The following is a 20,444-nucleotide window of genomic DNA, read 5'->3' as shown; positions in this document are numbered from 1 at the left end:
GCTGTAATAATCTATAGCCATTTCTGCGGCGGTGTAAGGTGGTCGGCAGCTGGTTGCTGAAGCCCGTGAAGGAGCAGCAGCAAAAAGTAGATTCTTTAGGTCTGTGATAATCGGCCATTTTTTAAAATTTCAATTATTATTTATATTCCACTTTCCCGCAAGACTTTGCTGAAAGTGAATGTTTCTTTCATTTGTATTTACAATTTATTTATTTTTTTTTATCGAAAATTTTAATGTATTGAGTTAACTCTCGAATTTAATATAAAAATTATAACATTGAAACAAATTGTGTTAGGCAAGTGATGTGAGAAAAACTCGTCCGAAAAACTATTGATCAAAGAAATCAAACTCGTGATTATTTAATATCACGCTCACATACTCAGATAATTATATTTAGAATTTAGTTAGTTATGATATAGATTTGTAAACAATTATGTTAAAAATATTTTGGATTGTTTTATTATAGTTTGTGATTATTGTTAAGTTAACATTGTGATTTTTTTTAAAAAATAATTATGTAAAATATATTAAAAATATTATAAATTTATAACAAATATCTATGTTAACAAGTTATTTTTGTTTTACAGAGGATTTGGTTCCGTTCCCGATACTTCAGTGTATATTATATATATATATCGCTGTTTTCTGGAGACTGGAATGATCTCTTCCAAATATTTCTTTCAGTTTCTGATTTCCATCAGTTGATTTGTTCACACAAACAGCAACACAAATTATCGACGTATAAATCTTGTAAAGGGAAATGGATTTGGACTACAATCCGAGCAGAAAATCCCTGATCAAGAACAAATGGGTGGCCACCACCGCCGGCATATGGATCCAGTGCACCGCCGGCTCTCTCTACACCTTCAGCATCTACTCCTCCATCCTTAAATCCTCCCAGGACTACGACCAGTCAACCCTCGACACCATTTCTGTGTGCAAAGATCTGGGAGCAAACGTGGGCGTCCTCGCCGGTGTCCTCTACTCCTCCACTGCTGGCAGAGTGGGGCCATGGGTGGTTCTTCTGGCGGGAGCGATTCAGAGCTTTGCTGGGTATTTTCTTATGTGGTTGACCGTGACTGGGGTGCTGCCGCGGCCGCCGGTGGCGGTAATGTGCTTGTACATGCTGCTGGCGGCGCATGCGGCGACTTTCTTTAACACGGCGAATGTGGTCACTGGGGTGCATAATTTTCCGAATTATGGTGGGACGATTGTTGGGATTATGAAGGTAAAATGAGATAATATTTTTTACCTTACTGATGATTGAATGCGTACTTCAAGTAGAATTTAGAGGCTGGCGACTTGAAGGGAGTGAATGATTTTATGGGGTGGTTCATTTCCTTATGGCTAATTGTAATCTGTCTAAATGGATACAGATTGAGTTAACTTTTATTAGTATTATTATTTTCTGGAACTTGAAAGTGATATCATTTTCCAGCTTTTACAACTTTATTGCATCACTCTGTGCTGTTTTAGAATCTTTGACGAAGTAAAGCAATGAAAAGTAATGCAACTTAGCATGTAGAAAACTGGAAGCGTTAGTTGCTCCAACATGATGCTGCTTACTTTCATATCCTTCTGACGCTGATCTTGGAGCACTTCACCTAATCACACCTATAAGTATGATGCTGATACTAACGAGTGTGCTGTAAAAGGATTGTTTATGCAGTAAATGCATTGCTAAAAATGCGCCCAAAATCGTGTGAAGTGCTTCTAGGGTTGCATAAAAACACCCTCCTGAATTTAAGGTTCTAAGAAATGTATTGTTTTTGGATAATCATTTATTGTTTTTGTGCAGCATTAGCTTATCGTTCCTACTTTATTTGCATTTCCATTCACAAGAATTGATGGTCTCTTTAATCTCTGTTGTTTGACAGGGCTTTCTTGGTTTGAGTGGGGCAATACTAATTCTAGTGTATCAGACGACTTTCAAGGACAAACCCAGTTCATATCTCCTGCTGTTGGCATTGTTGCCCACTATCTCTTCTCTTCTGCTGATGTCTTTTGTTCGAATGCTTAAAACAAACGAAGAGGATGAGAAGCAGCATTTGAATGGATTCTCTTTAGTTTCTGTTCTGATAGCTGCCTACCTGACTGCTGTAATAATAATACAAAATATTCTCAAGTTAAATTTACTTGTACGTGTCTTTACATTAGTTTTTCTCATTGGTCTGCTACTGTCCCCTATTTTTATCGCAATTAAAGCCCAAAGAGAAAAGTCGTACCGGATGTTAAAGTCATTGCTTGAGCACAACCAATTAGAAGATGAAAAAGACTTGCTTGATGAACATACAACTAGTACCAGACAAGATCTTGGAGAATACCATGAGATATCCAATGTGACTGACCAAGTTACATATGACGATAGTTTGGAATCGAGAGGAGACAAAAATCTTGTCCAAGCATTGGGAACCATAAGTTTCTGGTTCTTGTTCATTACAACCGCCTGTGCTATGGGCTCTGGATTGTCCACGGTGAATAATATGAGCCAAATCGGGGAATCTCTCGGTTACGCTAGCTTAGAGATCAACACTTTGGTTTCTTTATGGAGCATCTGGAATTTCCTTGGACGCATTGGAGCTGGTTACATTTCCGACTATTTCTTACACGCCAAAGGTTGTCCAAGACCATTATTCATGGTTATTATGCTGGCAACTATGAGCATTGGCTATCTTGTGATTGCCTTCGGTTTCCCGGGAGCATTATATCTTGGTTCCATTTTGGTTGGTATCTGTTATGGGTCACAGTGGTCGTTAATGCCAACCATAGCATCTGATTTATACGGAAAAACACACCTGGGGACAATATTTAATACCATCACAATTGCTGGCCCTGTTGGATCTTATCTTCTCTCTGTTAAATTAGTGGGATATATCTACGATAGAGAAGCTCCCGAGTTGGAAAAAACGTGCATTGGAACTCACTGTTTCAAGCTGGCATTCATCATCATGGCATCCGTTACTTTCTTGGGTTCGCTCGTCGCCTTGGCTTTGTTTGTTAGAACAAGAAACTTCTATAAAAATGTCATACGCCCAAGGGTTTTGCATTCTATACGAGAGAGCAAGATCAGAGTTGATATGTAATGATAAATATCAGAATAGTTTTTGTTTCAATCGAATGCTTAGCTGTACTGTATACGTACATTGTAATACAGGATAATAATTATATCACCGATGAAGCCGTAGAAAGACTCTGTCCGAAAGAATCGAGCTGCACAATGAAGAAATATGGTAATTTGTGTGATATTTCTCGTGTTCTGAATCATGTATTACATATTTAGTTTTGTTTTTTTAGGTAGACGAAATTTGTTACAATTGGCTCTCGAACTTGGAACTTCTTTTTAATCTTAGATCTTGGATTTAGATCGATAATCAAACCATATATTCATTAATTATTTATAGAATTATACCTTTCAAGCTAATATGGGCCATCGGCATAATCATTCTTACCCTTTATTTATCGAATATCAATATTGATCTTATAACTACGGATTCTGTTTATCCTCTGACAATTTTTTTTATTATGACAATGTCATAGATTAAACACAATCAAGAACGTACATCCTTGTTTACAACATTAGATAAAAAAAAGAGGAAGATGGTCCAAATACTCGACAGTAGTTCCGGACCTCAAAGATTAGCAAGCCTAATCATGTGCCAAAAAATTTGGTTGGCGACCACAATGTAGAACAGCTTCTTGGTGATTGTGATAAATTTCCTTTATTCTGTGGGCAACAACTGCTTCCGGAGACTGAATCGCAGGATTGGCTATTGCTTGAACCACAGTTAAAGCATCCGCCTCGAATATCCATGGAACAAGATCCAACCAGGAAGCAGCCTGACAACCCTATTAACACTGCAAAGGTTTTAGCCAGACGAGTATAGATGCCAGGCAGGTAACGAGACAGTGCAAACAAGACAGTCCCAGGCGAATCCCTTCCGACCACCCTGGCTCCAAAATGATCACAATCTTCACGTACTCCAGCGTCCACATTGATCTTGATAAGGTAACTAATAGGTGCTTTCCAGTGGTTACAAGACCTTAGTGGTGATCAGCTTTAAGGGAACATTGAACGAGGGGTTGGCTCCCTCCAATACATCATGTGCAGTCAAAATTTTGCCTTCGTAAATAAAACTATACGCAGAGATCCAGGGAAAATATGGAGAAACTAACATCTTCTTGCTTCTATTTACATTTATAATACTTGAAAAACAACATTCTTTTTAAAAAATTCGAGGCCTTGTCCCTTTGTTTTTATATTGAAGAAGTGGGAGCATTTATAATTCGAGGCCTTGTCCCTTTGTTTGGAATACGATGCCACTGGGCCCATGGCAGAATCCACTCTTAAATACACTCGGACTGAGTTTGCAAACAATATATTTCTTTGCAAAATGTTTGTAAAACAAAAATCTAACCATTTTTTAAGTATATGCAAATACTAATTCAATCGATGCCTCCACTAAACAGCGGAATCCTTCCCTGAAAATTTAAGTAACGTTGGGGTTGGGGGTGGGGGGGAATGGGATCAAATATAAAGAAAAACCAGTAACCATTTTCATTTATCTGCACATGTGAACTACTGTAGCCACGCATGTAACGGTTCTTTACAAGGTAAAAAGCAAAGTCAACACATTAAAATTACATTGATGTTTGCCCAAAAATTGACCAAAGCCAAGAAAATTTCCAAAAAAAATTCAAATATGGGTGTAGAAAAAACACGATATAACATAACACGACACAACCCCCTCCCCCTCTCATGCAACCTAAAGAAGCAAATGAGACAAATACATATAGGAATAAATAAAAAAATTGCCTCAAATAAAGACAAGGGTGGAGCGAAAAAAATGACCGAGCCCTTCTCTATTACGACACTCACCACTATGATACAGAGACCAAGTTCAGATCAAGGGGCCTCAGAGCTCCTTGAACAATATCTTGCACTGATCTGTTCCGCCGGCAAACCTCGGAAAGTTCTTCGATCGGAATCATCAAGCCATTTACAGTCCCCCCAGATGCTGCATCGGATAAAGCTTGTAAAAATTTTGACCTTTCTGCGTCTGTAACAGCATTTGATGGAATTAAAGAAATGCTATCTTTTGTCCACTCTAAAGCTTTCGCACCATAAGCTCTAGTGAGAGACACAAGGGCATATGTTACCTGCAGTAAAATTAAGAGAGAAAGGATTTAGAATTGAGATTCATCATCCAAATAAACTCACTGATGTATCTTGATTCGGGGATTAGAGGTTCAGAAACCGTTTCTATTCGCGAACTTGGAAGTGCTCCTGTAAGAGCAGCCACGAGAATCCTGGTGATTGCAGCGCCTCGTGGAATGATTACACTGTCCCGGATAGGTACACAGGGCTTTCCCTGACTGGAATTTGCAAGATCAAAAACATCGGCTAAGAAAGTCAATATGGAATTGGAGGCTTCCCTGCAGTGAAAAAGGTACTAAGGCAATCAAGAAAATATTGGTGGGGCAATTGGATTAACGAAAAATGCCAGTTACAGTAAATGTACAGCATGCAAGAAAGAGCATAACCTGTGCTGTACCGTGACACCGACCATGGAACAATCTACTAAACAAGGAAATACAGGAGATGGACAAAATAATTGAGGACAATATCGCATACACCTAGATGCCAGCAAGAAGCAGTCATCGACCAAGTCTGGTCGGGAAGTGAAGTCCTGAGAAGGAGAACCATTATCATCATCACAAACTACATCATGGACAGTTTAAAGAACTTGAAGTTGACAATACAGTTAGTTAAATCCACACCTGAATTTTTGTAAACATATATGTTGTATTGTTGAAGAGAGATTCAATTAGGGCTTTCAAATAACTCGTGCACGAGGGATCAGAACCAAATATCTGAAAAAACTTTCAAATATAGCTTAATATAAGGAAGTCAATATAAAAATGACTCAAGTGAAGCACTATGAATAAGGACCTTGATAACTTCACTAGAGAGATAAAGGAAACACGGTTGCTGATGCTGCTTATATAATGCCTGTATCTCCTCAAGCATTACACCAACTGTAACCCCCATGAGTGTTTTAGAGGTCCTCACCTAGAAAATTGATGAGATTATCAAGAAAACAGCCTGGATAACAAGAAGAATAACAAAGAAACATCATATACTTTCAGTTTCTCTAAATGTGTCTCCCACAAGGCCAAGGGGGAAATATGGAAGCCTCAAAGTATAAAATAGGGATACAAAGTTATTATAGAACATAATGATTACATCGATGTGTACAATGTTACAGTTATAAGTATTTCAAACACAATATACTGCATCCAACCATATTGATTTATATTCTGTAGGTAAAAAAAAGGCAATGGAAAAACATGTAGTCAGGCTTCAAAATCGCGTGTCATAGATGTGCTTTATTAGCAAATGCCAAATTATCTGGACTTTTGCTCCAAGAAGACATGAATAACATGCAACTGATCATTGGAAGAAAGTTGGCATACAAAAATTGGTAGCTGAATAGAAAGAGGGGTCCATTATCGAGTAACTGACAAGAAGATAATCCGTGTGTTCCATATGGCCAAACTTGGGGCATTATGATTTATAATTCAGTATAAGTCAAACAGAGTAGCTCGGCATAGACTTGGCAACATCGAATAAGACAACTTTCAAGCTGAATGAAATGAGAGGTGAAAAGGCTAGACAAAAACCATTTCAGGGGGAGAGAACAAAGACACCAGTTTCAGTGAAACTAACACTATAAAGAAAACATTAACACACAAGTAACCCGAAATAGGCCTTAAAGACAAAATAACACGATTCAGCAAGCTTACAGCATTTTTGCATGCTCGGCAAAGAGATTCCATGGTCCTCATGTCCCAAGAACGACTGCAGATCAATAATTTGAGACTCAAGAAATCTGCAATTAAGTATTCAGTACAACACAAAAAAAGTATGCCAAAAAAGTATTAGGAGCACTAACATATCAAATATGGCTTTGAAAATAGGCCAGAGTCTTTTAACAGCATCTGCCACAGCTTCTGGATGATTCACATGTCTGAAATGGTTTCAGTTGCGTAAATTACAGGTGTTAATGTTGAAAAGAGGGGGAATGGACATGAAAAATAAAAAATAATGATAAAATAGATGAAGTTAACTGCTTACCTGAATATATTTGCCAGTCGGTCTATATGAATGGTTAGCTCACGAGCAGGTTTCTGCCCCAAAACTAAAGGACCTTGACTAATCACATCCTGCCGGTTGACCATGCATGATACTTCATCTAGACCCCTCAAATCATAAATCAGAAGTTCCTAGGTAGATTACAAACCTGTAAAGGAGCGACTGCAGGCAAGCATATTGCCTCCAAGGCTTTCTTAGCATGTTCTGAGGGAAGTTCTGTGATAACCATACTGCAGATAAAGATAGTCCGACAATTCAAATTTTTGCATCCACAGTACGCAGTTGTGTAGCATCCTGAAAAACAATCATACCTCAGGGCTTCAACAAGATGCAGTGAATCTTCAGCCGAAACCTTGAAGGGACCTTCTCCAATCACTGCCCTTTGGTAAATTTGAAAAAGACCGTCTAAGGACCCACATAGCTTTATCTTGCAGTCTACAATTAAAACAAATATATTAATCATACCGAGAGATACTTTTAACACTCAATTCAAAAGGCGTCTTGGGGGGGGGGGGGGGGGGGTTGGTGGTGGCAGGGGTGGCGGGGGAGGAACACAGGGCCATGGAAAAAGAAATTTTGCGGGAAAATTCCAAACAATCAGTAATGTTAACGTGCAAATATAAATAAACTATGACGAAATTGATTGAAAATAAATCATGAAGATAGGAATCAATTCCATAATGACTTTCCAGCTTTATTTTAACGTCAAATAAAAATGCCAAATTTCACGTCAATATCTGACACATACATCCCTCATCCATTAATTAGATAGTTATCAGTATCAGGACGCTTGTTGCATTTTCACAAACCTCGAACAAGATTAATACATGAGACCATAATAGTATTCCACAGTAAAGGACATTCATGACCTGTGAGACCTTAAAAACGGACAACAGTTACAGAACATGAGACGAAGTTCAGTCAACACCACATAGTTCATACATATTATTTGAGCCAAAAAGTACCATAAATTAGAAAAAACAGTCATGATAGTCCAAGGAAGAAAGTTCTTGCCATCACATATATGACGGAATGCCAAAGCAGCAGCAGCTGCGGTGTCCTCTGAAATACTCATGCCACCAACAAGAATATCTATAAGTGGTGGCAAGAAGGAAAGTCCACTCGGGGAAGAATCAAGCCATTTTGAATAAGCACCGACAATTGAGCACACTAAAAAAAGAGACTAATGTCAGATGCAATTGCTCAATAACTTGAGGAAAGTAAAGTTAAAATACACCATTCTTCTAGTGAACTGATGATTATATTCTTGAAAAGCGATTAAGAAACTGCTTCCATAATTTAAAACACAAAATATATTACCTGTCTGCAGCAGCTGAGGTTGATGAGGAAGTTTCGGAAGCAACGAAATAACCTGATCAAAGCGAGTATGAGCAAGAAAAATTTAGAATTGGATAGTTTACACCACAAAGGATACAAGAGAATAGAAAAAACAGATCACCACTAGCTGACATATTAAATTGTAATGGAAGCAAATGGAAACATAAGTAACTGTTGGAAATCCATCAATCAATGTTTTTTACAATCTGGTTGCAATCCTGGAGTTATTATAGGATCTTTTCCTTTGGATTTTTAGGTAGTAAATATTGTAAATAGGAGCGTAAAAATCTGTCAAATATTCAACCTTAATTTGTTAACTTTCGTATTGTAATTGCTCTCACTATAAGAGCCCCCTGAACTCATTCACAGAAAAAAGAGTATTTTTTCTGCTTATATATTTTCCAAGATGGTATCAGAGAGGGTTTCATCCTCTGACAACCCTCCATTCACTGTGCGGCTTTCATTACTGGAAAAATATTCCTCTATTCATAGCCGGCGTTTTTAATTGTTGAAATAAACACAGCTGTGTCTTCTCCGTCAAGTCCATCTACATTCCTTGCAGCTTTGCGTGATCTCTTGCGCGGAGTTATTTGTGCAAAAGCCCAGTCAGTGGTTTGGGCCGTTTTTTTTCTGACCAGCCAATTTAATCATTGGGTATTTGGGCCAGCCTCGATTCCATAGAGCTTTCATCGCAATTTTTGGTTTTTACCGCCAATTTTTCTGCAGCTATATCTGAAGTTATGCCCGATAAGAAGTCCACTCTTGCCGCTACGATTTCGATGAAAATATTTGAGTCACAATCTGTCAGAACCACGATCATCCGATTAAATGGCGACAACTTACTCTGTGGGTCCCAATCTGCCCGTATGTACATCCGTGGGCAAGGAAAAATCAGATATATCACAGGTGACAAAAAGACTCACACTATCGATGATCCAATATATACAACTTGGGATGTTGAAAATTCTTATTGTTATGACATGGCCGGTCAATTTACTTGTCGTTATACCCCTCAACAAAATGGCATCGTAGAACGAAAAAATAAACATTTACTTGAAGTAGCACGTTTCATATTTGACTTGCCTATCAAGGTTTTTGGATGTACTGTTTATGTTCATATTCTAAGTCAATTTAGCTGTAAAATGTATTTTCTTGGGTTATTTTTCGAATAAAAAGGGATACAAATGTTTTGACCATCAAAAAAAGACATTCCATGTGAGTACATGTTTCTTTTTTAGAAACACAAGCTTATTTCACCAAAAAAATTCCCTTCAGAGGGAGACAAATGAAGTTGAAGGAAATTTTTGGGATCTTCGAACCCCACTTCCCAATGTTGTTGGTCTTACACAAGAACAACATGTTTGGTAGTGATCCTTTAGGAAAACCAGAGTCTTTGGTGCTAATCTAAGTGAAAGCTGAACATCGACAACCGGGAGGATTACTTCAGAATCTTGACTTGATAAACATAAATAAATAAATGCAGCTTCATTCCAAGAAAAAGAATAGATTGGAGGAAAAACGCCTTAATGATTTGGTGTTCATTAAGTACAACAGAGCTCTGAGGCGTAGATACGATAATCGTGATACCATCAATCCTATCATATTGAGTGAAATGGATGATGGCAATGAATGGCTGGTAGGGAGACTGGAGGATGAAGAGCCTGACTTTGTTCATGATGGTTATGATTTGACTTGGCAAGATGTTGGAGTAGATGAAGCTCTTTATACATTGAGGAAATCTAAAAAGTCCTCGAAGGCGACCTCTACATCTACGAGCCTCAAAGGCGACCACATCTACACTTACAGGAAGCTCGAAGGCAGCCACATCTAAGTCTAGAGAGAAAAGGCAAATAGGAATATCTACTACACTTAATCTTGTAGATGAAGAGAATGAATTCAACTTTTACGAAGAAAGTGAAGAAGAGAGTGATGCCGATCATTGTGCGATTTTAAATGAAGAAGATGGTCTCGATCTTGATGAAGAAGATGAAAATGAATTTTAGATTCTATTTTTCTAGTTTTAGAATTGAGATTTATATGCTTTGAAGTTATATATTTGTTATTTAGGCATGAACCATTGAATTGACGTTAGTATATGCTATATATTATATATTTATATACTTGTGGCACTGTTATTTCAAATAGCCCTCGCTAAGTCATTCGCTCTCCGTTATGGGCACCGGTAACCTTTGCGCTACGAGGCGGTAAGCGTGATTAAAAGCTATGGTTCTGGGGAAGTTTTCAGAAAGCGTTGGGAACGAAATTGAGTTTGAGTACTGCTTATCATCCAGAGACTGATGTTCAGTCCGAGAGGACTATACAAACACTCGAGGACTTGTGCTATGGATTTTGGACCAGCATGACATGATCATTTGTCGCTTGTAGAGTTTGTGTATAACAATAGCTACCATAACAACATTGGTATGGCTCCGTTCGAAGCATTGTATGGTAGACTTTGTACTCCATTGTTTTGGTACGAAGTAGGAGAACGACAAGTGCAAGGACCTGAATTAGTGCAACAAACGATTGATCAAGTAGAACGGATCAAGAAAGGAATTAAAACTGAATAAGATCGTCAAACGAGTTGCGCGAATACCAAGTGTAGCCCACTACAGTTTCAGCCAGGGGTATTCCTTAAAGTTTCACCATTCCTCAGGATGATGAGATCTGGACTTAAAGGGGAAAATTAGCCCTAAGATTCATCGGACCATCTGAGATCTTGGAATGTGTTGGAAATTTGGCGTATCGATTAGCTTTACCACCTATGTGTCCAGCATTCACAATGTCTTTCATGTATCGTTGCTACGAAGGTATGTAGCAGATAAATCAAACGTTCTTTACCGGAAATATGTTCAACTTGAAGAAGACATGACTTATGTCGAGCAACCGCTCTTAATTCTGGGTAAAAAAGAGAAGAAGCTTAGAAACAAGACCATTCCACTAGTTCCAATGCAATGACAACGCCAAGGTACCGCAAAGGGGACTTGGAGTTAGAGAGTCGTATATGCTTAGAATATTCGCAATTGTTTTGAGTTGTATCATTGAAATCATGATTTGTATTTTATTAAGTTGTATTTGTATTTCAGTTATGATTTCGAGAACGAAATCTTAGTAAGGTGATGAGGATATAAAGACCTGAATCTTTATTTGAAAGAAGTACTAATTAAGCACTTATTAAAGACTTGTTAGTTAAGCATTATTAAAGAATTTATTCATTGAGGAACATGTTGAGATCCACCAAATTTAAAATAGACCAACCAATCTACTCCAGAATACATTATCCCGAGAAATCCAACTAGACGAATGAGATTATGACACGTGACAGATAAGATTGAGTTTGAATCTTTTGATAAGATTGGGTCTAATATCTTTTGAGATATACCTCGTTTGTTGGGGCAGCTCAGCCTTGTTCTGTATTGTGGACAGTTGGATATCAAGAGCTACAGTGTCCGACGTGACCCGCGAGCTTTGATGACCCTGGACAATGTAGGTCCACGTCTTGATGATGAGTATGAGAGCCAAAACATGCCCAGGGTAGATCAGAGACTACACACTCCAGAAGCCTCTAGACTGAGCATGGGATTCTTGACTTGATCTTTGATATCCGAGCATATTGCATTTTACATGCATCATATCGATTTGCATACTTGTACATTCTTGTGTTGAGCAATTTATCCAGCACCTAAAAACCGTATCCGACGAATTGATATTTGGCATCCATTCCTCAAATACCAAGGACACTCCACTATCGAAGAATCCTCTTTTCAAGTGAAGATAACGAGAAAGTTCCTTCGGATCTGCAGGCCACCGTACTGCTTTATTAGCTTGAAACGGATATAAATCGATTCTTCTCTTGACGTCTTTGCCCAGTATCGTTTCAATCAACTCCCATGAAACGCTAACTCTTTCTTTAGTGACAATAAGGGCTTCTTTCCAATTCCTTCCGATTCTTTTCACTTCGCTAGCCTGTGTAATCTTCTTCAAACCTCGGCGGTAATCCCATTCTTCATTCTTAACTGGCTGATGGTATCGAGTAACTCTGATTGGGGCTTTTCCTTGATCAGTAATGGCTTGGTCCATTTTCTGAGAATTCCCATACAGTAGTTTAGTGAGGATGTTTGAAATCCTTATCCACCCATGAGAGTTTAAACCGCTTGGCACAATGATGATCTGTTTCTTCCCTAACATATTAAATCTAGAGATCTCTATGAAACGGCCTCTCCTATTAACAAATCTCTGTAAGATAACTATCGCATTTTTGCCCCTGTACTGATAGAAATCCAGACATGATTGAGGATTGTGTAATAAATCCCTAAGTATTGAGCTGACCCAACCAGCCTCATCTCGAGCTAATTCCAGTAGATAACTCGCATTCCTTGTTCTTTCCGACCACAAGTATCGAAGAGCCTCCGTTAACCCTCCTAAATGAGGACACTTTAAACTCAATCTTGACCACATCTCCTCTATCCATTGGCTGGAGTTTACTTGGCATAAGTTCACTGACCCTGGGTTGCATACCGAATGTATGAGTACCGAGGAACACGCGGAACCCTAGGAGTGAAGGTAAGTTATAAGTAAGCTGGGTCACGGCCGGTGGTTGGGTAAGGTTGTCGGACAAGTTACGAGGAAAATAAAAATGCCAGCAAGAAAACGAACAGAGCGCGAAGCATTGTCGGAAGTTTCTGAAACAATATTGAATAGGAAGGGTGAAGATGAACGTCAGCTGGCGCCGGAGACGGAGGGAAAGGTACCGTCGTCGACACGAAACTAATGAATATACTGGATGGTCATAGAGAAAATCCGATAGGATGAGGACGCGAGAAGGGAGAGAGCATTTTTAAAATTCTCTCTCTCTAGGGCACATTTCAACCATATTTACACAGATGCAGACTGGGTATGAAGTCTTATAAACAAGAGATCTACATCTGGTTACTGCTCATTTGTTGATGAAAACATTGTCACGTGGTGTAGTAAAAAAAGAAAATGCGGTAGCTAGAAGTAGTGCTGAAGCTCAAATCAAAGTTGTTGCACATGGAATCTGCAAGGCAATGCGGATAAAAAGAATTATTGAAGAATTGAAGATTTCTCCTTCAGCTCCTGTTAAGGTCTATTGTGACAATAAAGCTGCTATTTCTATAGCTCATAATCCAGTACTACGTGATCGGACAAAGCATATAGAACTAGATAAGCATTTCATCAAGGAAAAACTCAATGCTGGAATAATAAGCATGCCATATCTTCCAACAGGTGAGCAATTGACTGATGTGTTAACTGGACTGCCGAAGAAACAATTTGATAAACTGACAAGCAAGTTGTCTCTGGAAGATATCTTCAAATCAGCTTAAGAGGGAGTGCTGGAAATGCATCAATCAACGTTTTTTCCCAATCTGTTTGCAATCCTGAAGATATTATAGAATCTTTTCCTTTGTATTTTTGGGTAGTAAATATTGTAAAAAGCGGAGTAGAAATCTGTCAAGTATTCAACCTTAATTTGTTATCTTTTATATTGTAATTGCTCTCACTATGAGAGGCCCTTGAACTCAATCACAAAAAAAAGAATATTTTTTCTCCTCATATATTTTCCAAGAGTAACCTAAGCAAAGATGATGTGGCACTGGCAGTATAGTTGTGGCTTGAAGAAATTTGTACCTGAGGCATAATTTCTCCCTCAACAACAGATACATAATCTGATATTGCTCTTATGCTGAACAAAACAGCTTCCGCTGGACGCCAATCAAAGTTCTCATCGTTCCCACGACTACTCACTGCCTGTGATATCAACAAAAATTTTAAATTTTAAAATCACAGATAAAGAAACAGGTTTTAGAGTGGAAAATCTTGCGCAAAGAGATTTGGCGATTCATTTACCCCAGACAAAATCTACAAAAGAACTAAAATCTAAGCAACTACATCTTCACTCATTCATCAACAAAATGACACAATCAGAATGTGAAGAACAATCGATATTTTTCTCCTCCATCACACAATGCATATCTATACAATAATTTTCAAGACTAGCGAATAATTAATTCACAAAACCAGAATGATTGTTGTAAAATTAACATAAAATATTTACGCAATTGAACTATATGACTGAAAAATTGTGCATGCTATTTTCAATCAAACGGCACCGGCACACAATTTTCTCACCCTGAAAACTGTAACCAAAGGCTCACTTGTGGATGTCATAGATGCTATGCAAAAAAGAGATGGAGGACTAAAAGACCATTGGGAATAAATGATTGACTACTCTTATCCCACAAGACTCTTGGTAATCTTAGTTAATAGCATATAACACCAGCAATGTTTTGTATTACTTAGCTAGCAGGTCTACATCATCTTCTACATCCATTTATGGGGGTTCAAAGGTGACACACTTGTTTCTATGCATTAAATAAATAAGATCTTAAGTATGGCATCTCTACCAATAATTCATAAGCGTCTCTGTTGTATCGGTACTGTGGGTTAGGAATTCAAGTAACAAGCATGTGAACTGATCGTAAATGTCACTGCCAAGTCCTTTGCTATTTACTTGTGAAGAGGAATTTATTTATTAATTTGAGAACGTCTGGTTGAGGGACAAAAGCTTTAAAAATTTGGCACTATTGTGGTGGAACAATGCGGAGATTCAAGGATGGGAGGGATATTGATTTATGATGAAACTCAAGGCAATGAAGTTGAAATTAAAAGATGGAATGAAGAGAGGTTTATGGGAAGGTGGAAATGAAATTAGCTGAGTTAAGAGGAAAAATTAGCAATTTGGATGATTTAGAGAGTGAGGGTCAGGGATCGGGAGAAGTATCGAATGAAAGATAAGAAACCAAATGGTTGTTAGAAGAGTTGATATGCGAAAGAATCAAATCAATTATCAAAAAAGCAAGGTCAAATGGATTAAGGATTAAAGAGGGAGATCACAATACAAAATTTTTGCATTCACTATTAAATCAGCGGAGGAGTAAGGCTACCATTACCAAATTGGAAAGAGATGTGGATCGATTACAAGTGATGAGGATGAAATTGTCTCCATTATTTTGCAGTTCTTTAAGGAGTTGTATGGTTTGACAGATGAGAGATGTTGGGGTATTGAAGGAGTGGAGTGGTGCCCCATTGATGGAGACTTGAGTCGAGAGTTAGAGGAAATTTCTCGGAAGAGGAGGTCAAGAAAGCAGTTTTTCAATGTGATGGTGGTAAGAGTCCGGGGGCTGACGGGTTTACTTTGGCATTTTTTCAAGAGTGTTGGGATATAGTCAAACGAGATATGATGAAGGTTTTCGATAAGTTTTTTCACACCAGAATCATAAATGGTGTAACCAGCGAAAACTTATATTTGTTTGATCCGGAAAAAATTGAATCTCTCAAAGTGAAGTATTTCAGACCGATCAGCCTGACAACAAGTCTATATAAGATAATAGCAAAAGTCTTAACAGCAAGGATCAGAAAGGTGATAACAGAGACAATATCCGAATCTCAGAATGCTTTTGTGGAGGGAAGACAAATACTCGACTGTGTCCTTATAGCGAATGAGATACTCGAAGAGGGAAGGAGAAATAAGAAGAAAGGATGGGTGTTGAAGGTGGATTTCGAAAAGGCTTACGACAATGTGAGTTGGGAATTTCTGGATTTTGTTTTGATGAAAAAAGGGTTTGGAGGGAGATGGAGAAGATGGATCAAAGGATGTGTGTCAAACGTATCATTTTCTGTTATGATTAACGGGAGGCTAAGGGGCAAATTTAAGGCGCAAAAAAGGCTTAGACAAGGAGATCCATTGTCTCCTTTCTTGTTCAATTTGGTAGTGGATATGCTGGGGAGATTGATTGACAAAGCTAAGGAAATGAATTTTATAAAGGGGATCGAGGTTGGTAGAAACAAGATAGAGATATCTCACATTCAGTTTGCGGATGACACGCTATTCCTTATGAGGAATGAGGAACATATCAGGTTCATGGTTCAAGTTGTGAGATCGTTTTGTGAAATGTCTGGGTTAAAAATCAACTGGGAAAAAAGTGCTTTGTTGGGTATCCATTGTGAACAAAGAGAAATTGAACTGTTAGCACGACAAATTGGATGTGGTAACGAAATTTGGCCTATTAAGTATTTGGGAATGCCTTTAGGTGGAAATCCGTTACAAGCTTCATTTTGGGATCCCATCGTGGCTAAGATGTCGAAAAAATTGGCAAGTTGGAAAAAATCTTTTTTATCAAGAGGGAGAAGATTATCATTGATATCATCGGTTTTAAATGCAATTCCGATATATTACATTTCTCTTTTTAGGGTGCCTAAAGGTATAGCGAAGTTGATAGAGAAGATCTCAAGAAACTTTTTATGGGATGGAGCAGATGGTGATGTACATAGCCACTTGGTTGCGTGGGAACATGTGTGCAAACCTATGGAAAAAGGCGGATTGGGTGTTGGGAATATTATAGTGAGAAACAAGGCCTTGTTGGGGAAGTGGTGGTGGAGATTTTATGCGGAAAATGGTACGTTGTGGAAGAATATCATTATAAGTATATATGGTTTACAAGATAATGGGTAGGATGCGAGGTTGGCAAGAAACGTTACGTTTAGGTGCCCATGGAAGTTTATTTCCCGAATATACCAGACTTTTCAACAGCATGTTTTAATTAAGGTGAGAGGAGGTAACAAGGCTAGATTTTGGGAGGACAGGTGGTGGGGGGATTTTTCTTTTAGAAAACTTTTTCCGGCATTTTCAGTTATCAGCAGTTCATAATTTGCTTATTTGTCATTTTGTCCAATTTGATAATGCCACGTCTATTCAATCATGGGATTTTCATTTTAGAAGAGTTGTTAGAGATGTAGAGCTTTTTCAGGTGTCCGAGTTATTAGGTGTGTTAGAGAGAACTAGGTTGATTGAAGGGGTAGATGATTTTCGTGTGTGGACAGAGGATTCTTCTGGTACTTTCTCAATCAAATCCTTCTTCGAGTCTTTTTTTTCCACACACTCGTTTTCCCCGTTTTTCCTCTTTTCCATCATGTTTGGAAGGTTCCGGTTCCAAAAAAGATTCAAGTATTTTGTGGATAGCGACTCAGGGTAAGCTACCGACCTCGGAGATGATGCAAAAAAGATGTCCTTCAATTGCTATGTGCCCAAATTGGTGTGTGTTGTGTAGAAATGAAACAGAAACTCAGGATCATATGCTCATCCATTGTCCATTCACGACCGGATTGTGGTCTAGAGCCTTGCAAGAGCTTGGATTGGTTTGGGTGATGCCGAAGTCAACGAGGGATTTATTCTCTTTGGATTTAGGACAGCTAACTGGTACGAGGGGAAGAATTTTTTGCCAAGTCGTGGTTCATTGCATATGCTGGATAGTATGGCTGGAAAGATATAGAAGAATTTTGATGATAAGGAAGAAACTAGAGAAGATTGCTGGGAAAAAATCAAGATCAAAGTTGCTATGTGGATCAGCAATCATGGTGATTTCAAGAATGTCTCCATATTAGATATATTGCGAGATTGGGCTTATGTGTATCATTAACGTAAATTTGATATTATGTACTTCATGATGAAAGTGGAGCACTAGTCCACTGATGTACTCGGTACTTATCATATGATTAATAAAATAAAGTTTCTTATAAAAAAAATACATACCTCGATAAGCTTCATGTATAGAATTCTTAGGGTAGCATCCCCACCTAAAACTAGAGCTGCATCGATAAGGACATCAGCAACAGCTGCAAAGATAAAAGATTTTCAGAAATCCATAGGTTGTACCATACCAGAGCCCGAACTGAGATAGAATGTGAAACAAATTGACAACTCGACATAGGAAAACTAGTCAAGTGACAAAAAAGAAGAGGGTAAGATAGTTCCTGAAAGTAAAGTTCAAGGTAAATATCCAGAGACACTAAACATACTTATGGTGCACTGTAGGAAGCAGAACAAACAGAGAAATATATTGTCGTTCAGTCAGTAGAGAGACAGAAACTAGGGTTTTTTGAAAAAGCATTCAACCTAGCTACAGCAAAGGAGGCATGGAACTGTGAGATGATTTAATAAATATTTCCATACAAAGAACATTAACACGTTGATGTCTTCGCGTAAAAAAATAATGTTCCCCTGTATGAACCTACAATTTCGCATCATTAAAAAAGAATTCCAATTTTGGCAAGGCATTCTTTTGTGTATTTTGGTTGTATCTTGACGGTTGAAACATATTGCCCAGACAGCCAGAAATCTACAAAGAAGACAGAATAGTTCCTCCATGTATTGATCTGCAAACAGAAGATTAGATCTTGCTTGTCTGGTTCAGTGAGTTATTTGTTTATATTGTTCTCTTTCTGTAGTTTCATTTACTCAACTTCAAAAAGCTTTAAGACTACCCAAAGGTCTTAAAAGGGTTTTCCAGAGAAGGACGATTGGCACATATCTCTTGCCATTTTTCTTCATGCTAACAGTGTTTCTTCATGTTAAAAGAAGCAATGTGCAGTTTTTGCTATCAGTTTTTATTTCTAAATCTGTTGCTTGTCAGCTGAAGAGCTCAGATTTCCTTTCTAAATCCATGGGCTTAGATTGAAGAAAATAAAAAGATATAAAAGAAATGTAAAAGAAAACAAGACTCAAAGCAGTGTCATAAAGTTCAGAACATGCTGGGAAACTCTTAAAAGAAAATAATTATTGTTTTATTTCATTAAAATGGAAGCTGTACTTAGGTATACAGGCAGCATAACTTATTTAGATGTAGTATCACAGCCACCGGCACAACTACAACATTGAGAAAATTTGATCCGTGTTGGAAATTGCATAAGTGTCAACAAAACTGACTGAATATTTTTGTCTTAGCTGTCCAATTAGCTTTAGTTTTAACACAGCACCAACTGAGAAGAAACTGCATAAGATAGGAGGCACAATCCCTAAACAACCCACTCCTGAAGAAAAAATTAAATCAAGCCAAATATTGTTTATATGTGTTTTTTACATAGTGCATATGAGAACCACAACGTTCGTCACAACTGAAAAGTTATCAAAGGTCACTGACAAGCACGCGAAATTAAAAGCCTTTTAGTTAAAATGTATCCAAATATTTGAAATATCAACAAAAAAGTTTGAGGTATTACAGGTTTGTTATACGCTAATAAATTGTAGAGAGGCCAAATGAGATAAAGCAATGATTCAAGAGCAGTGTTGACCATTCCATCCGCCACAATGATTTATTCTGCATTTTATATTTTCTTTGGTTAACTGTGAATTTCCAATTTGTGACTCCATAACAAAAAATGACACCATTGAAGGAAATGTTGAAATACAAATTAGCAAGCAACTACAGAGGAATGTACCATATCTAGTCTGCTTAAAATCTTTCTGATCCTCCCTTGAAAGATCCAAATAATCCCGTGGGTACTCGACTTTGATGCTAACCTGTGATAAAAGAAAATTTTCTTTCGTTCGTGAGATCTCTTCCATACCATCTATTACCCGGTATACACATTAGCAAACTCGAAAGTTTTACCAAAAATATCTTAGACTAATATGAATTCATCATCTCCTGAAAATAATATTGCAGTGTTTTGAACAAAACAACACAACCAAATAAAGCAAACTTAGTCTAGTAAAACTTTTTGGAAGCCATTAAAATGGCAAGAAAATTGATTATGTACTTTATAGAGTATCAAATTAATCTCCTGAGTGCTTCTTCATGTCCTATTTCGAGTCATCACTTTCATTGTCTCCTACACTCCCAAATAATTAAATCAGCTTTCCTCCTTTGACCCAGAAAATATCTAAACCAATCATCAACTATTTAACCCCTCTAACTTCTTTTAGCACCAATTTTGAGTCCTCTAAGTTGAGGACGGTAGTAGGCAGAGGCCGGTTAAGAATAGTATGAATCACTTATTGTTACTAAGGGAGGGGCTATCACTTCATGGGAGCAGATTCGGACTGTTCTTGGTAATTCTGTCTATATGAGGATTGAGCCCTTTCCTAATAAGGCAG

The 20,444-nt window shown here is 37.9% G+C and overlaps 2 protein-coding genes across 2 annotated transcripts in view; one reads left to right on the top strand and one right to left on the bottom strand.

Moving 5' to 3' along the window:
- Nucleotides 1-592: 592 nt before the first annotated feature.
- On the top strand, nt 593-3,245 carry LOC142540875 (protein NUCLEAR FUSION DEFECTIVE 4-like). The gene is made up of 2 exons (XM_075647303.1): nt 593-1,228; nt 1,878-3,245. The coding sequence occupies exons 1-2, from the start codon at nt 761-763 to the stop codon at nt 3,081-3,083; spliced, it is 1,674 nt and encodes a 557-aa protein (XP_075503418.1). The 5' UTR covers nt 593-760; the 3' UTR covers nt 3,084-3,245.
- A 1,287-nt stretch (nt 3,246-4,532) lies between these two features.
- Nucleotides 4,533-20,444, bottom strand: part of LOC142540872 (transportin MOS14) — a 29,050-nt gene continuing 13,138 nt past the window's right edge. Inside the window, 15 exon segments of the mRNA XM_075647302.1 lie at nt 4,533-5,157; nt 5,256-5,433; nt 5,542-5,687; nt 5,779-5,871; nt 5,951-6,070; nt 6,805-6,859; nt 6,954-7,028; nt 7,136-7,224; nt 7,302-7,383; nt 7,465-7,588; nt 8,168-8,323; nt 8,474-8,525; nt 14,141-14,260; nt 18,102-18,184; nt 19,787-19,868. Of these exon segments, the coding sequence (XP_075503417.1) occupies nt 4,879-5,157; nt 5,256-5,433; nt 5,542-5,687; nt 5,779-5,871; nt 5,951-6,070; nt 6,805-6,859; nt 6,954-7,028; nt 7,136-7,224; nt 7,302-7,383; nt 7,465-7,588; nt 8,168-8,323; nt 8,474-8,525; nt 14,141-14,260; nt 18,102-18,184; nt 19,787-19,868 (1,734 nt within the window). The 3' untranslated portion in view covers nt 4,533-4,878.

Source organism: Primulina tabacum, chromosome 3 (genome assembly GCF_025594145.1).
Source record: "Primulina tabacum isolate GXHZ01 chromosome 3, ASM2559414v2, whole genome shotgun sequence".
In the NCBI taxonomy this organism is placed as follows: domain Eukaryota; kingdom Viridiplantae; phylum Streptophyta; class Magnoliopsida; order Lamiales; family Gesneriaceae; genus Primulina; species Primulina tabacum.
This window is presented reverse-complemented; position numbering and strand designations above follow the sequence as displayed.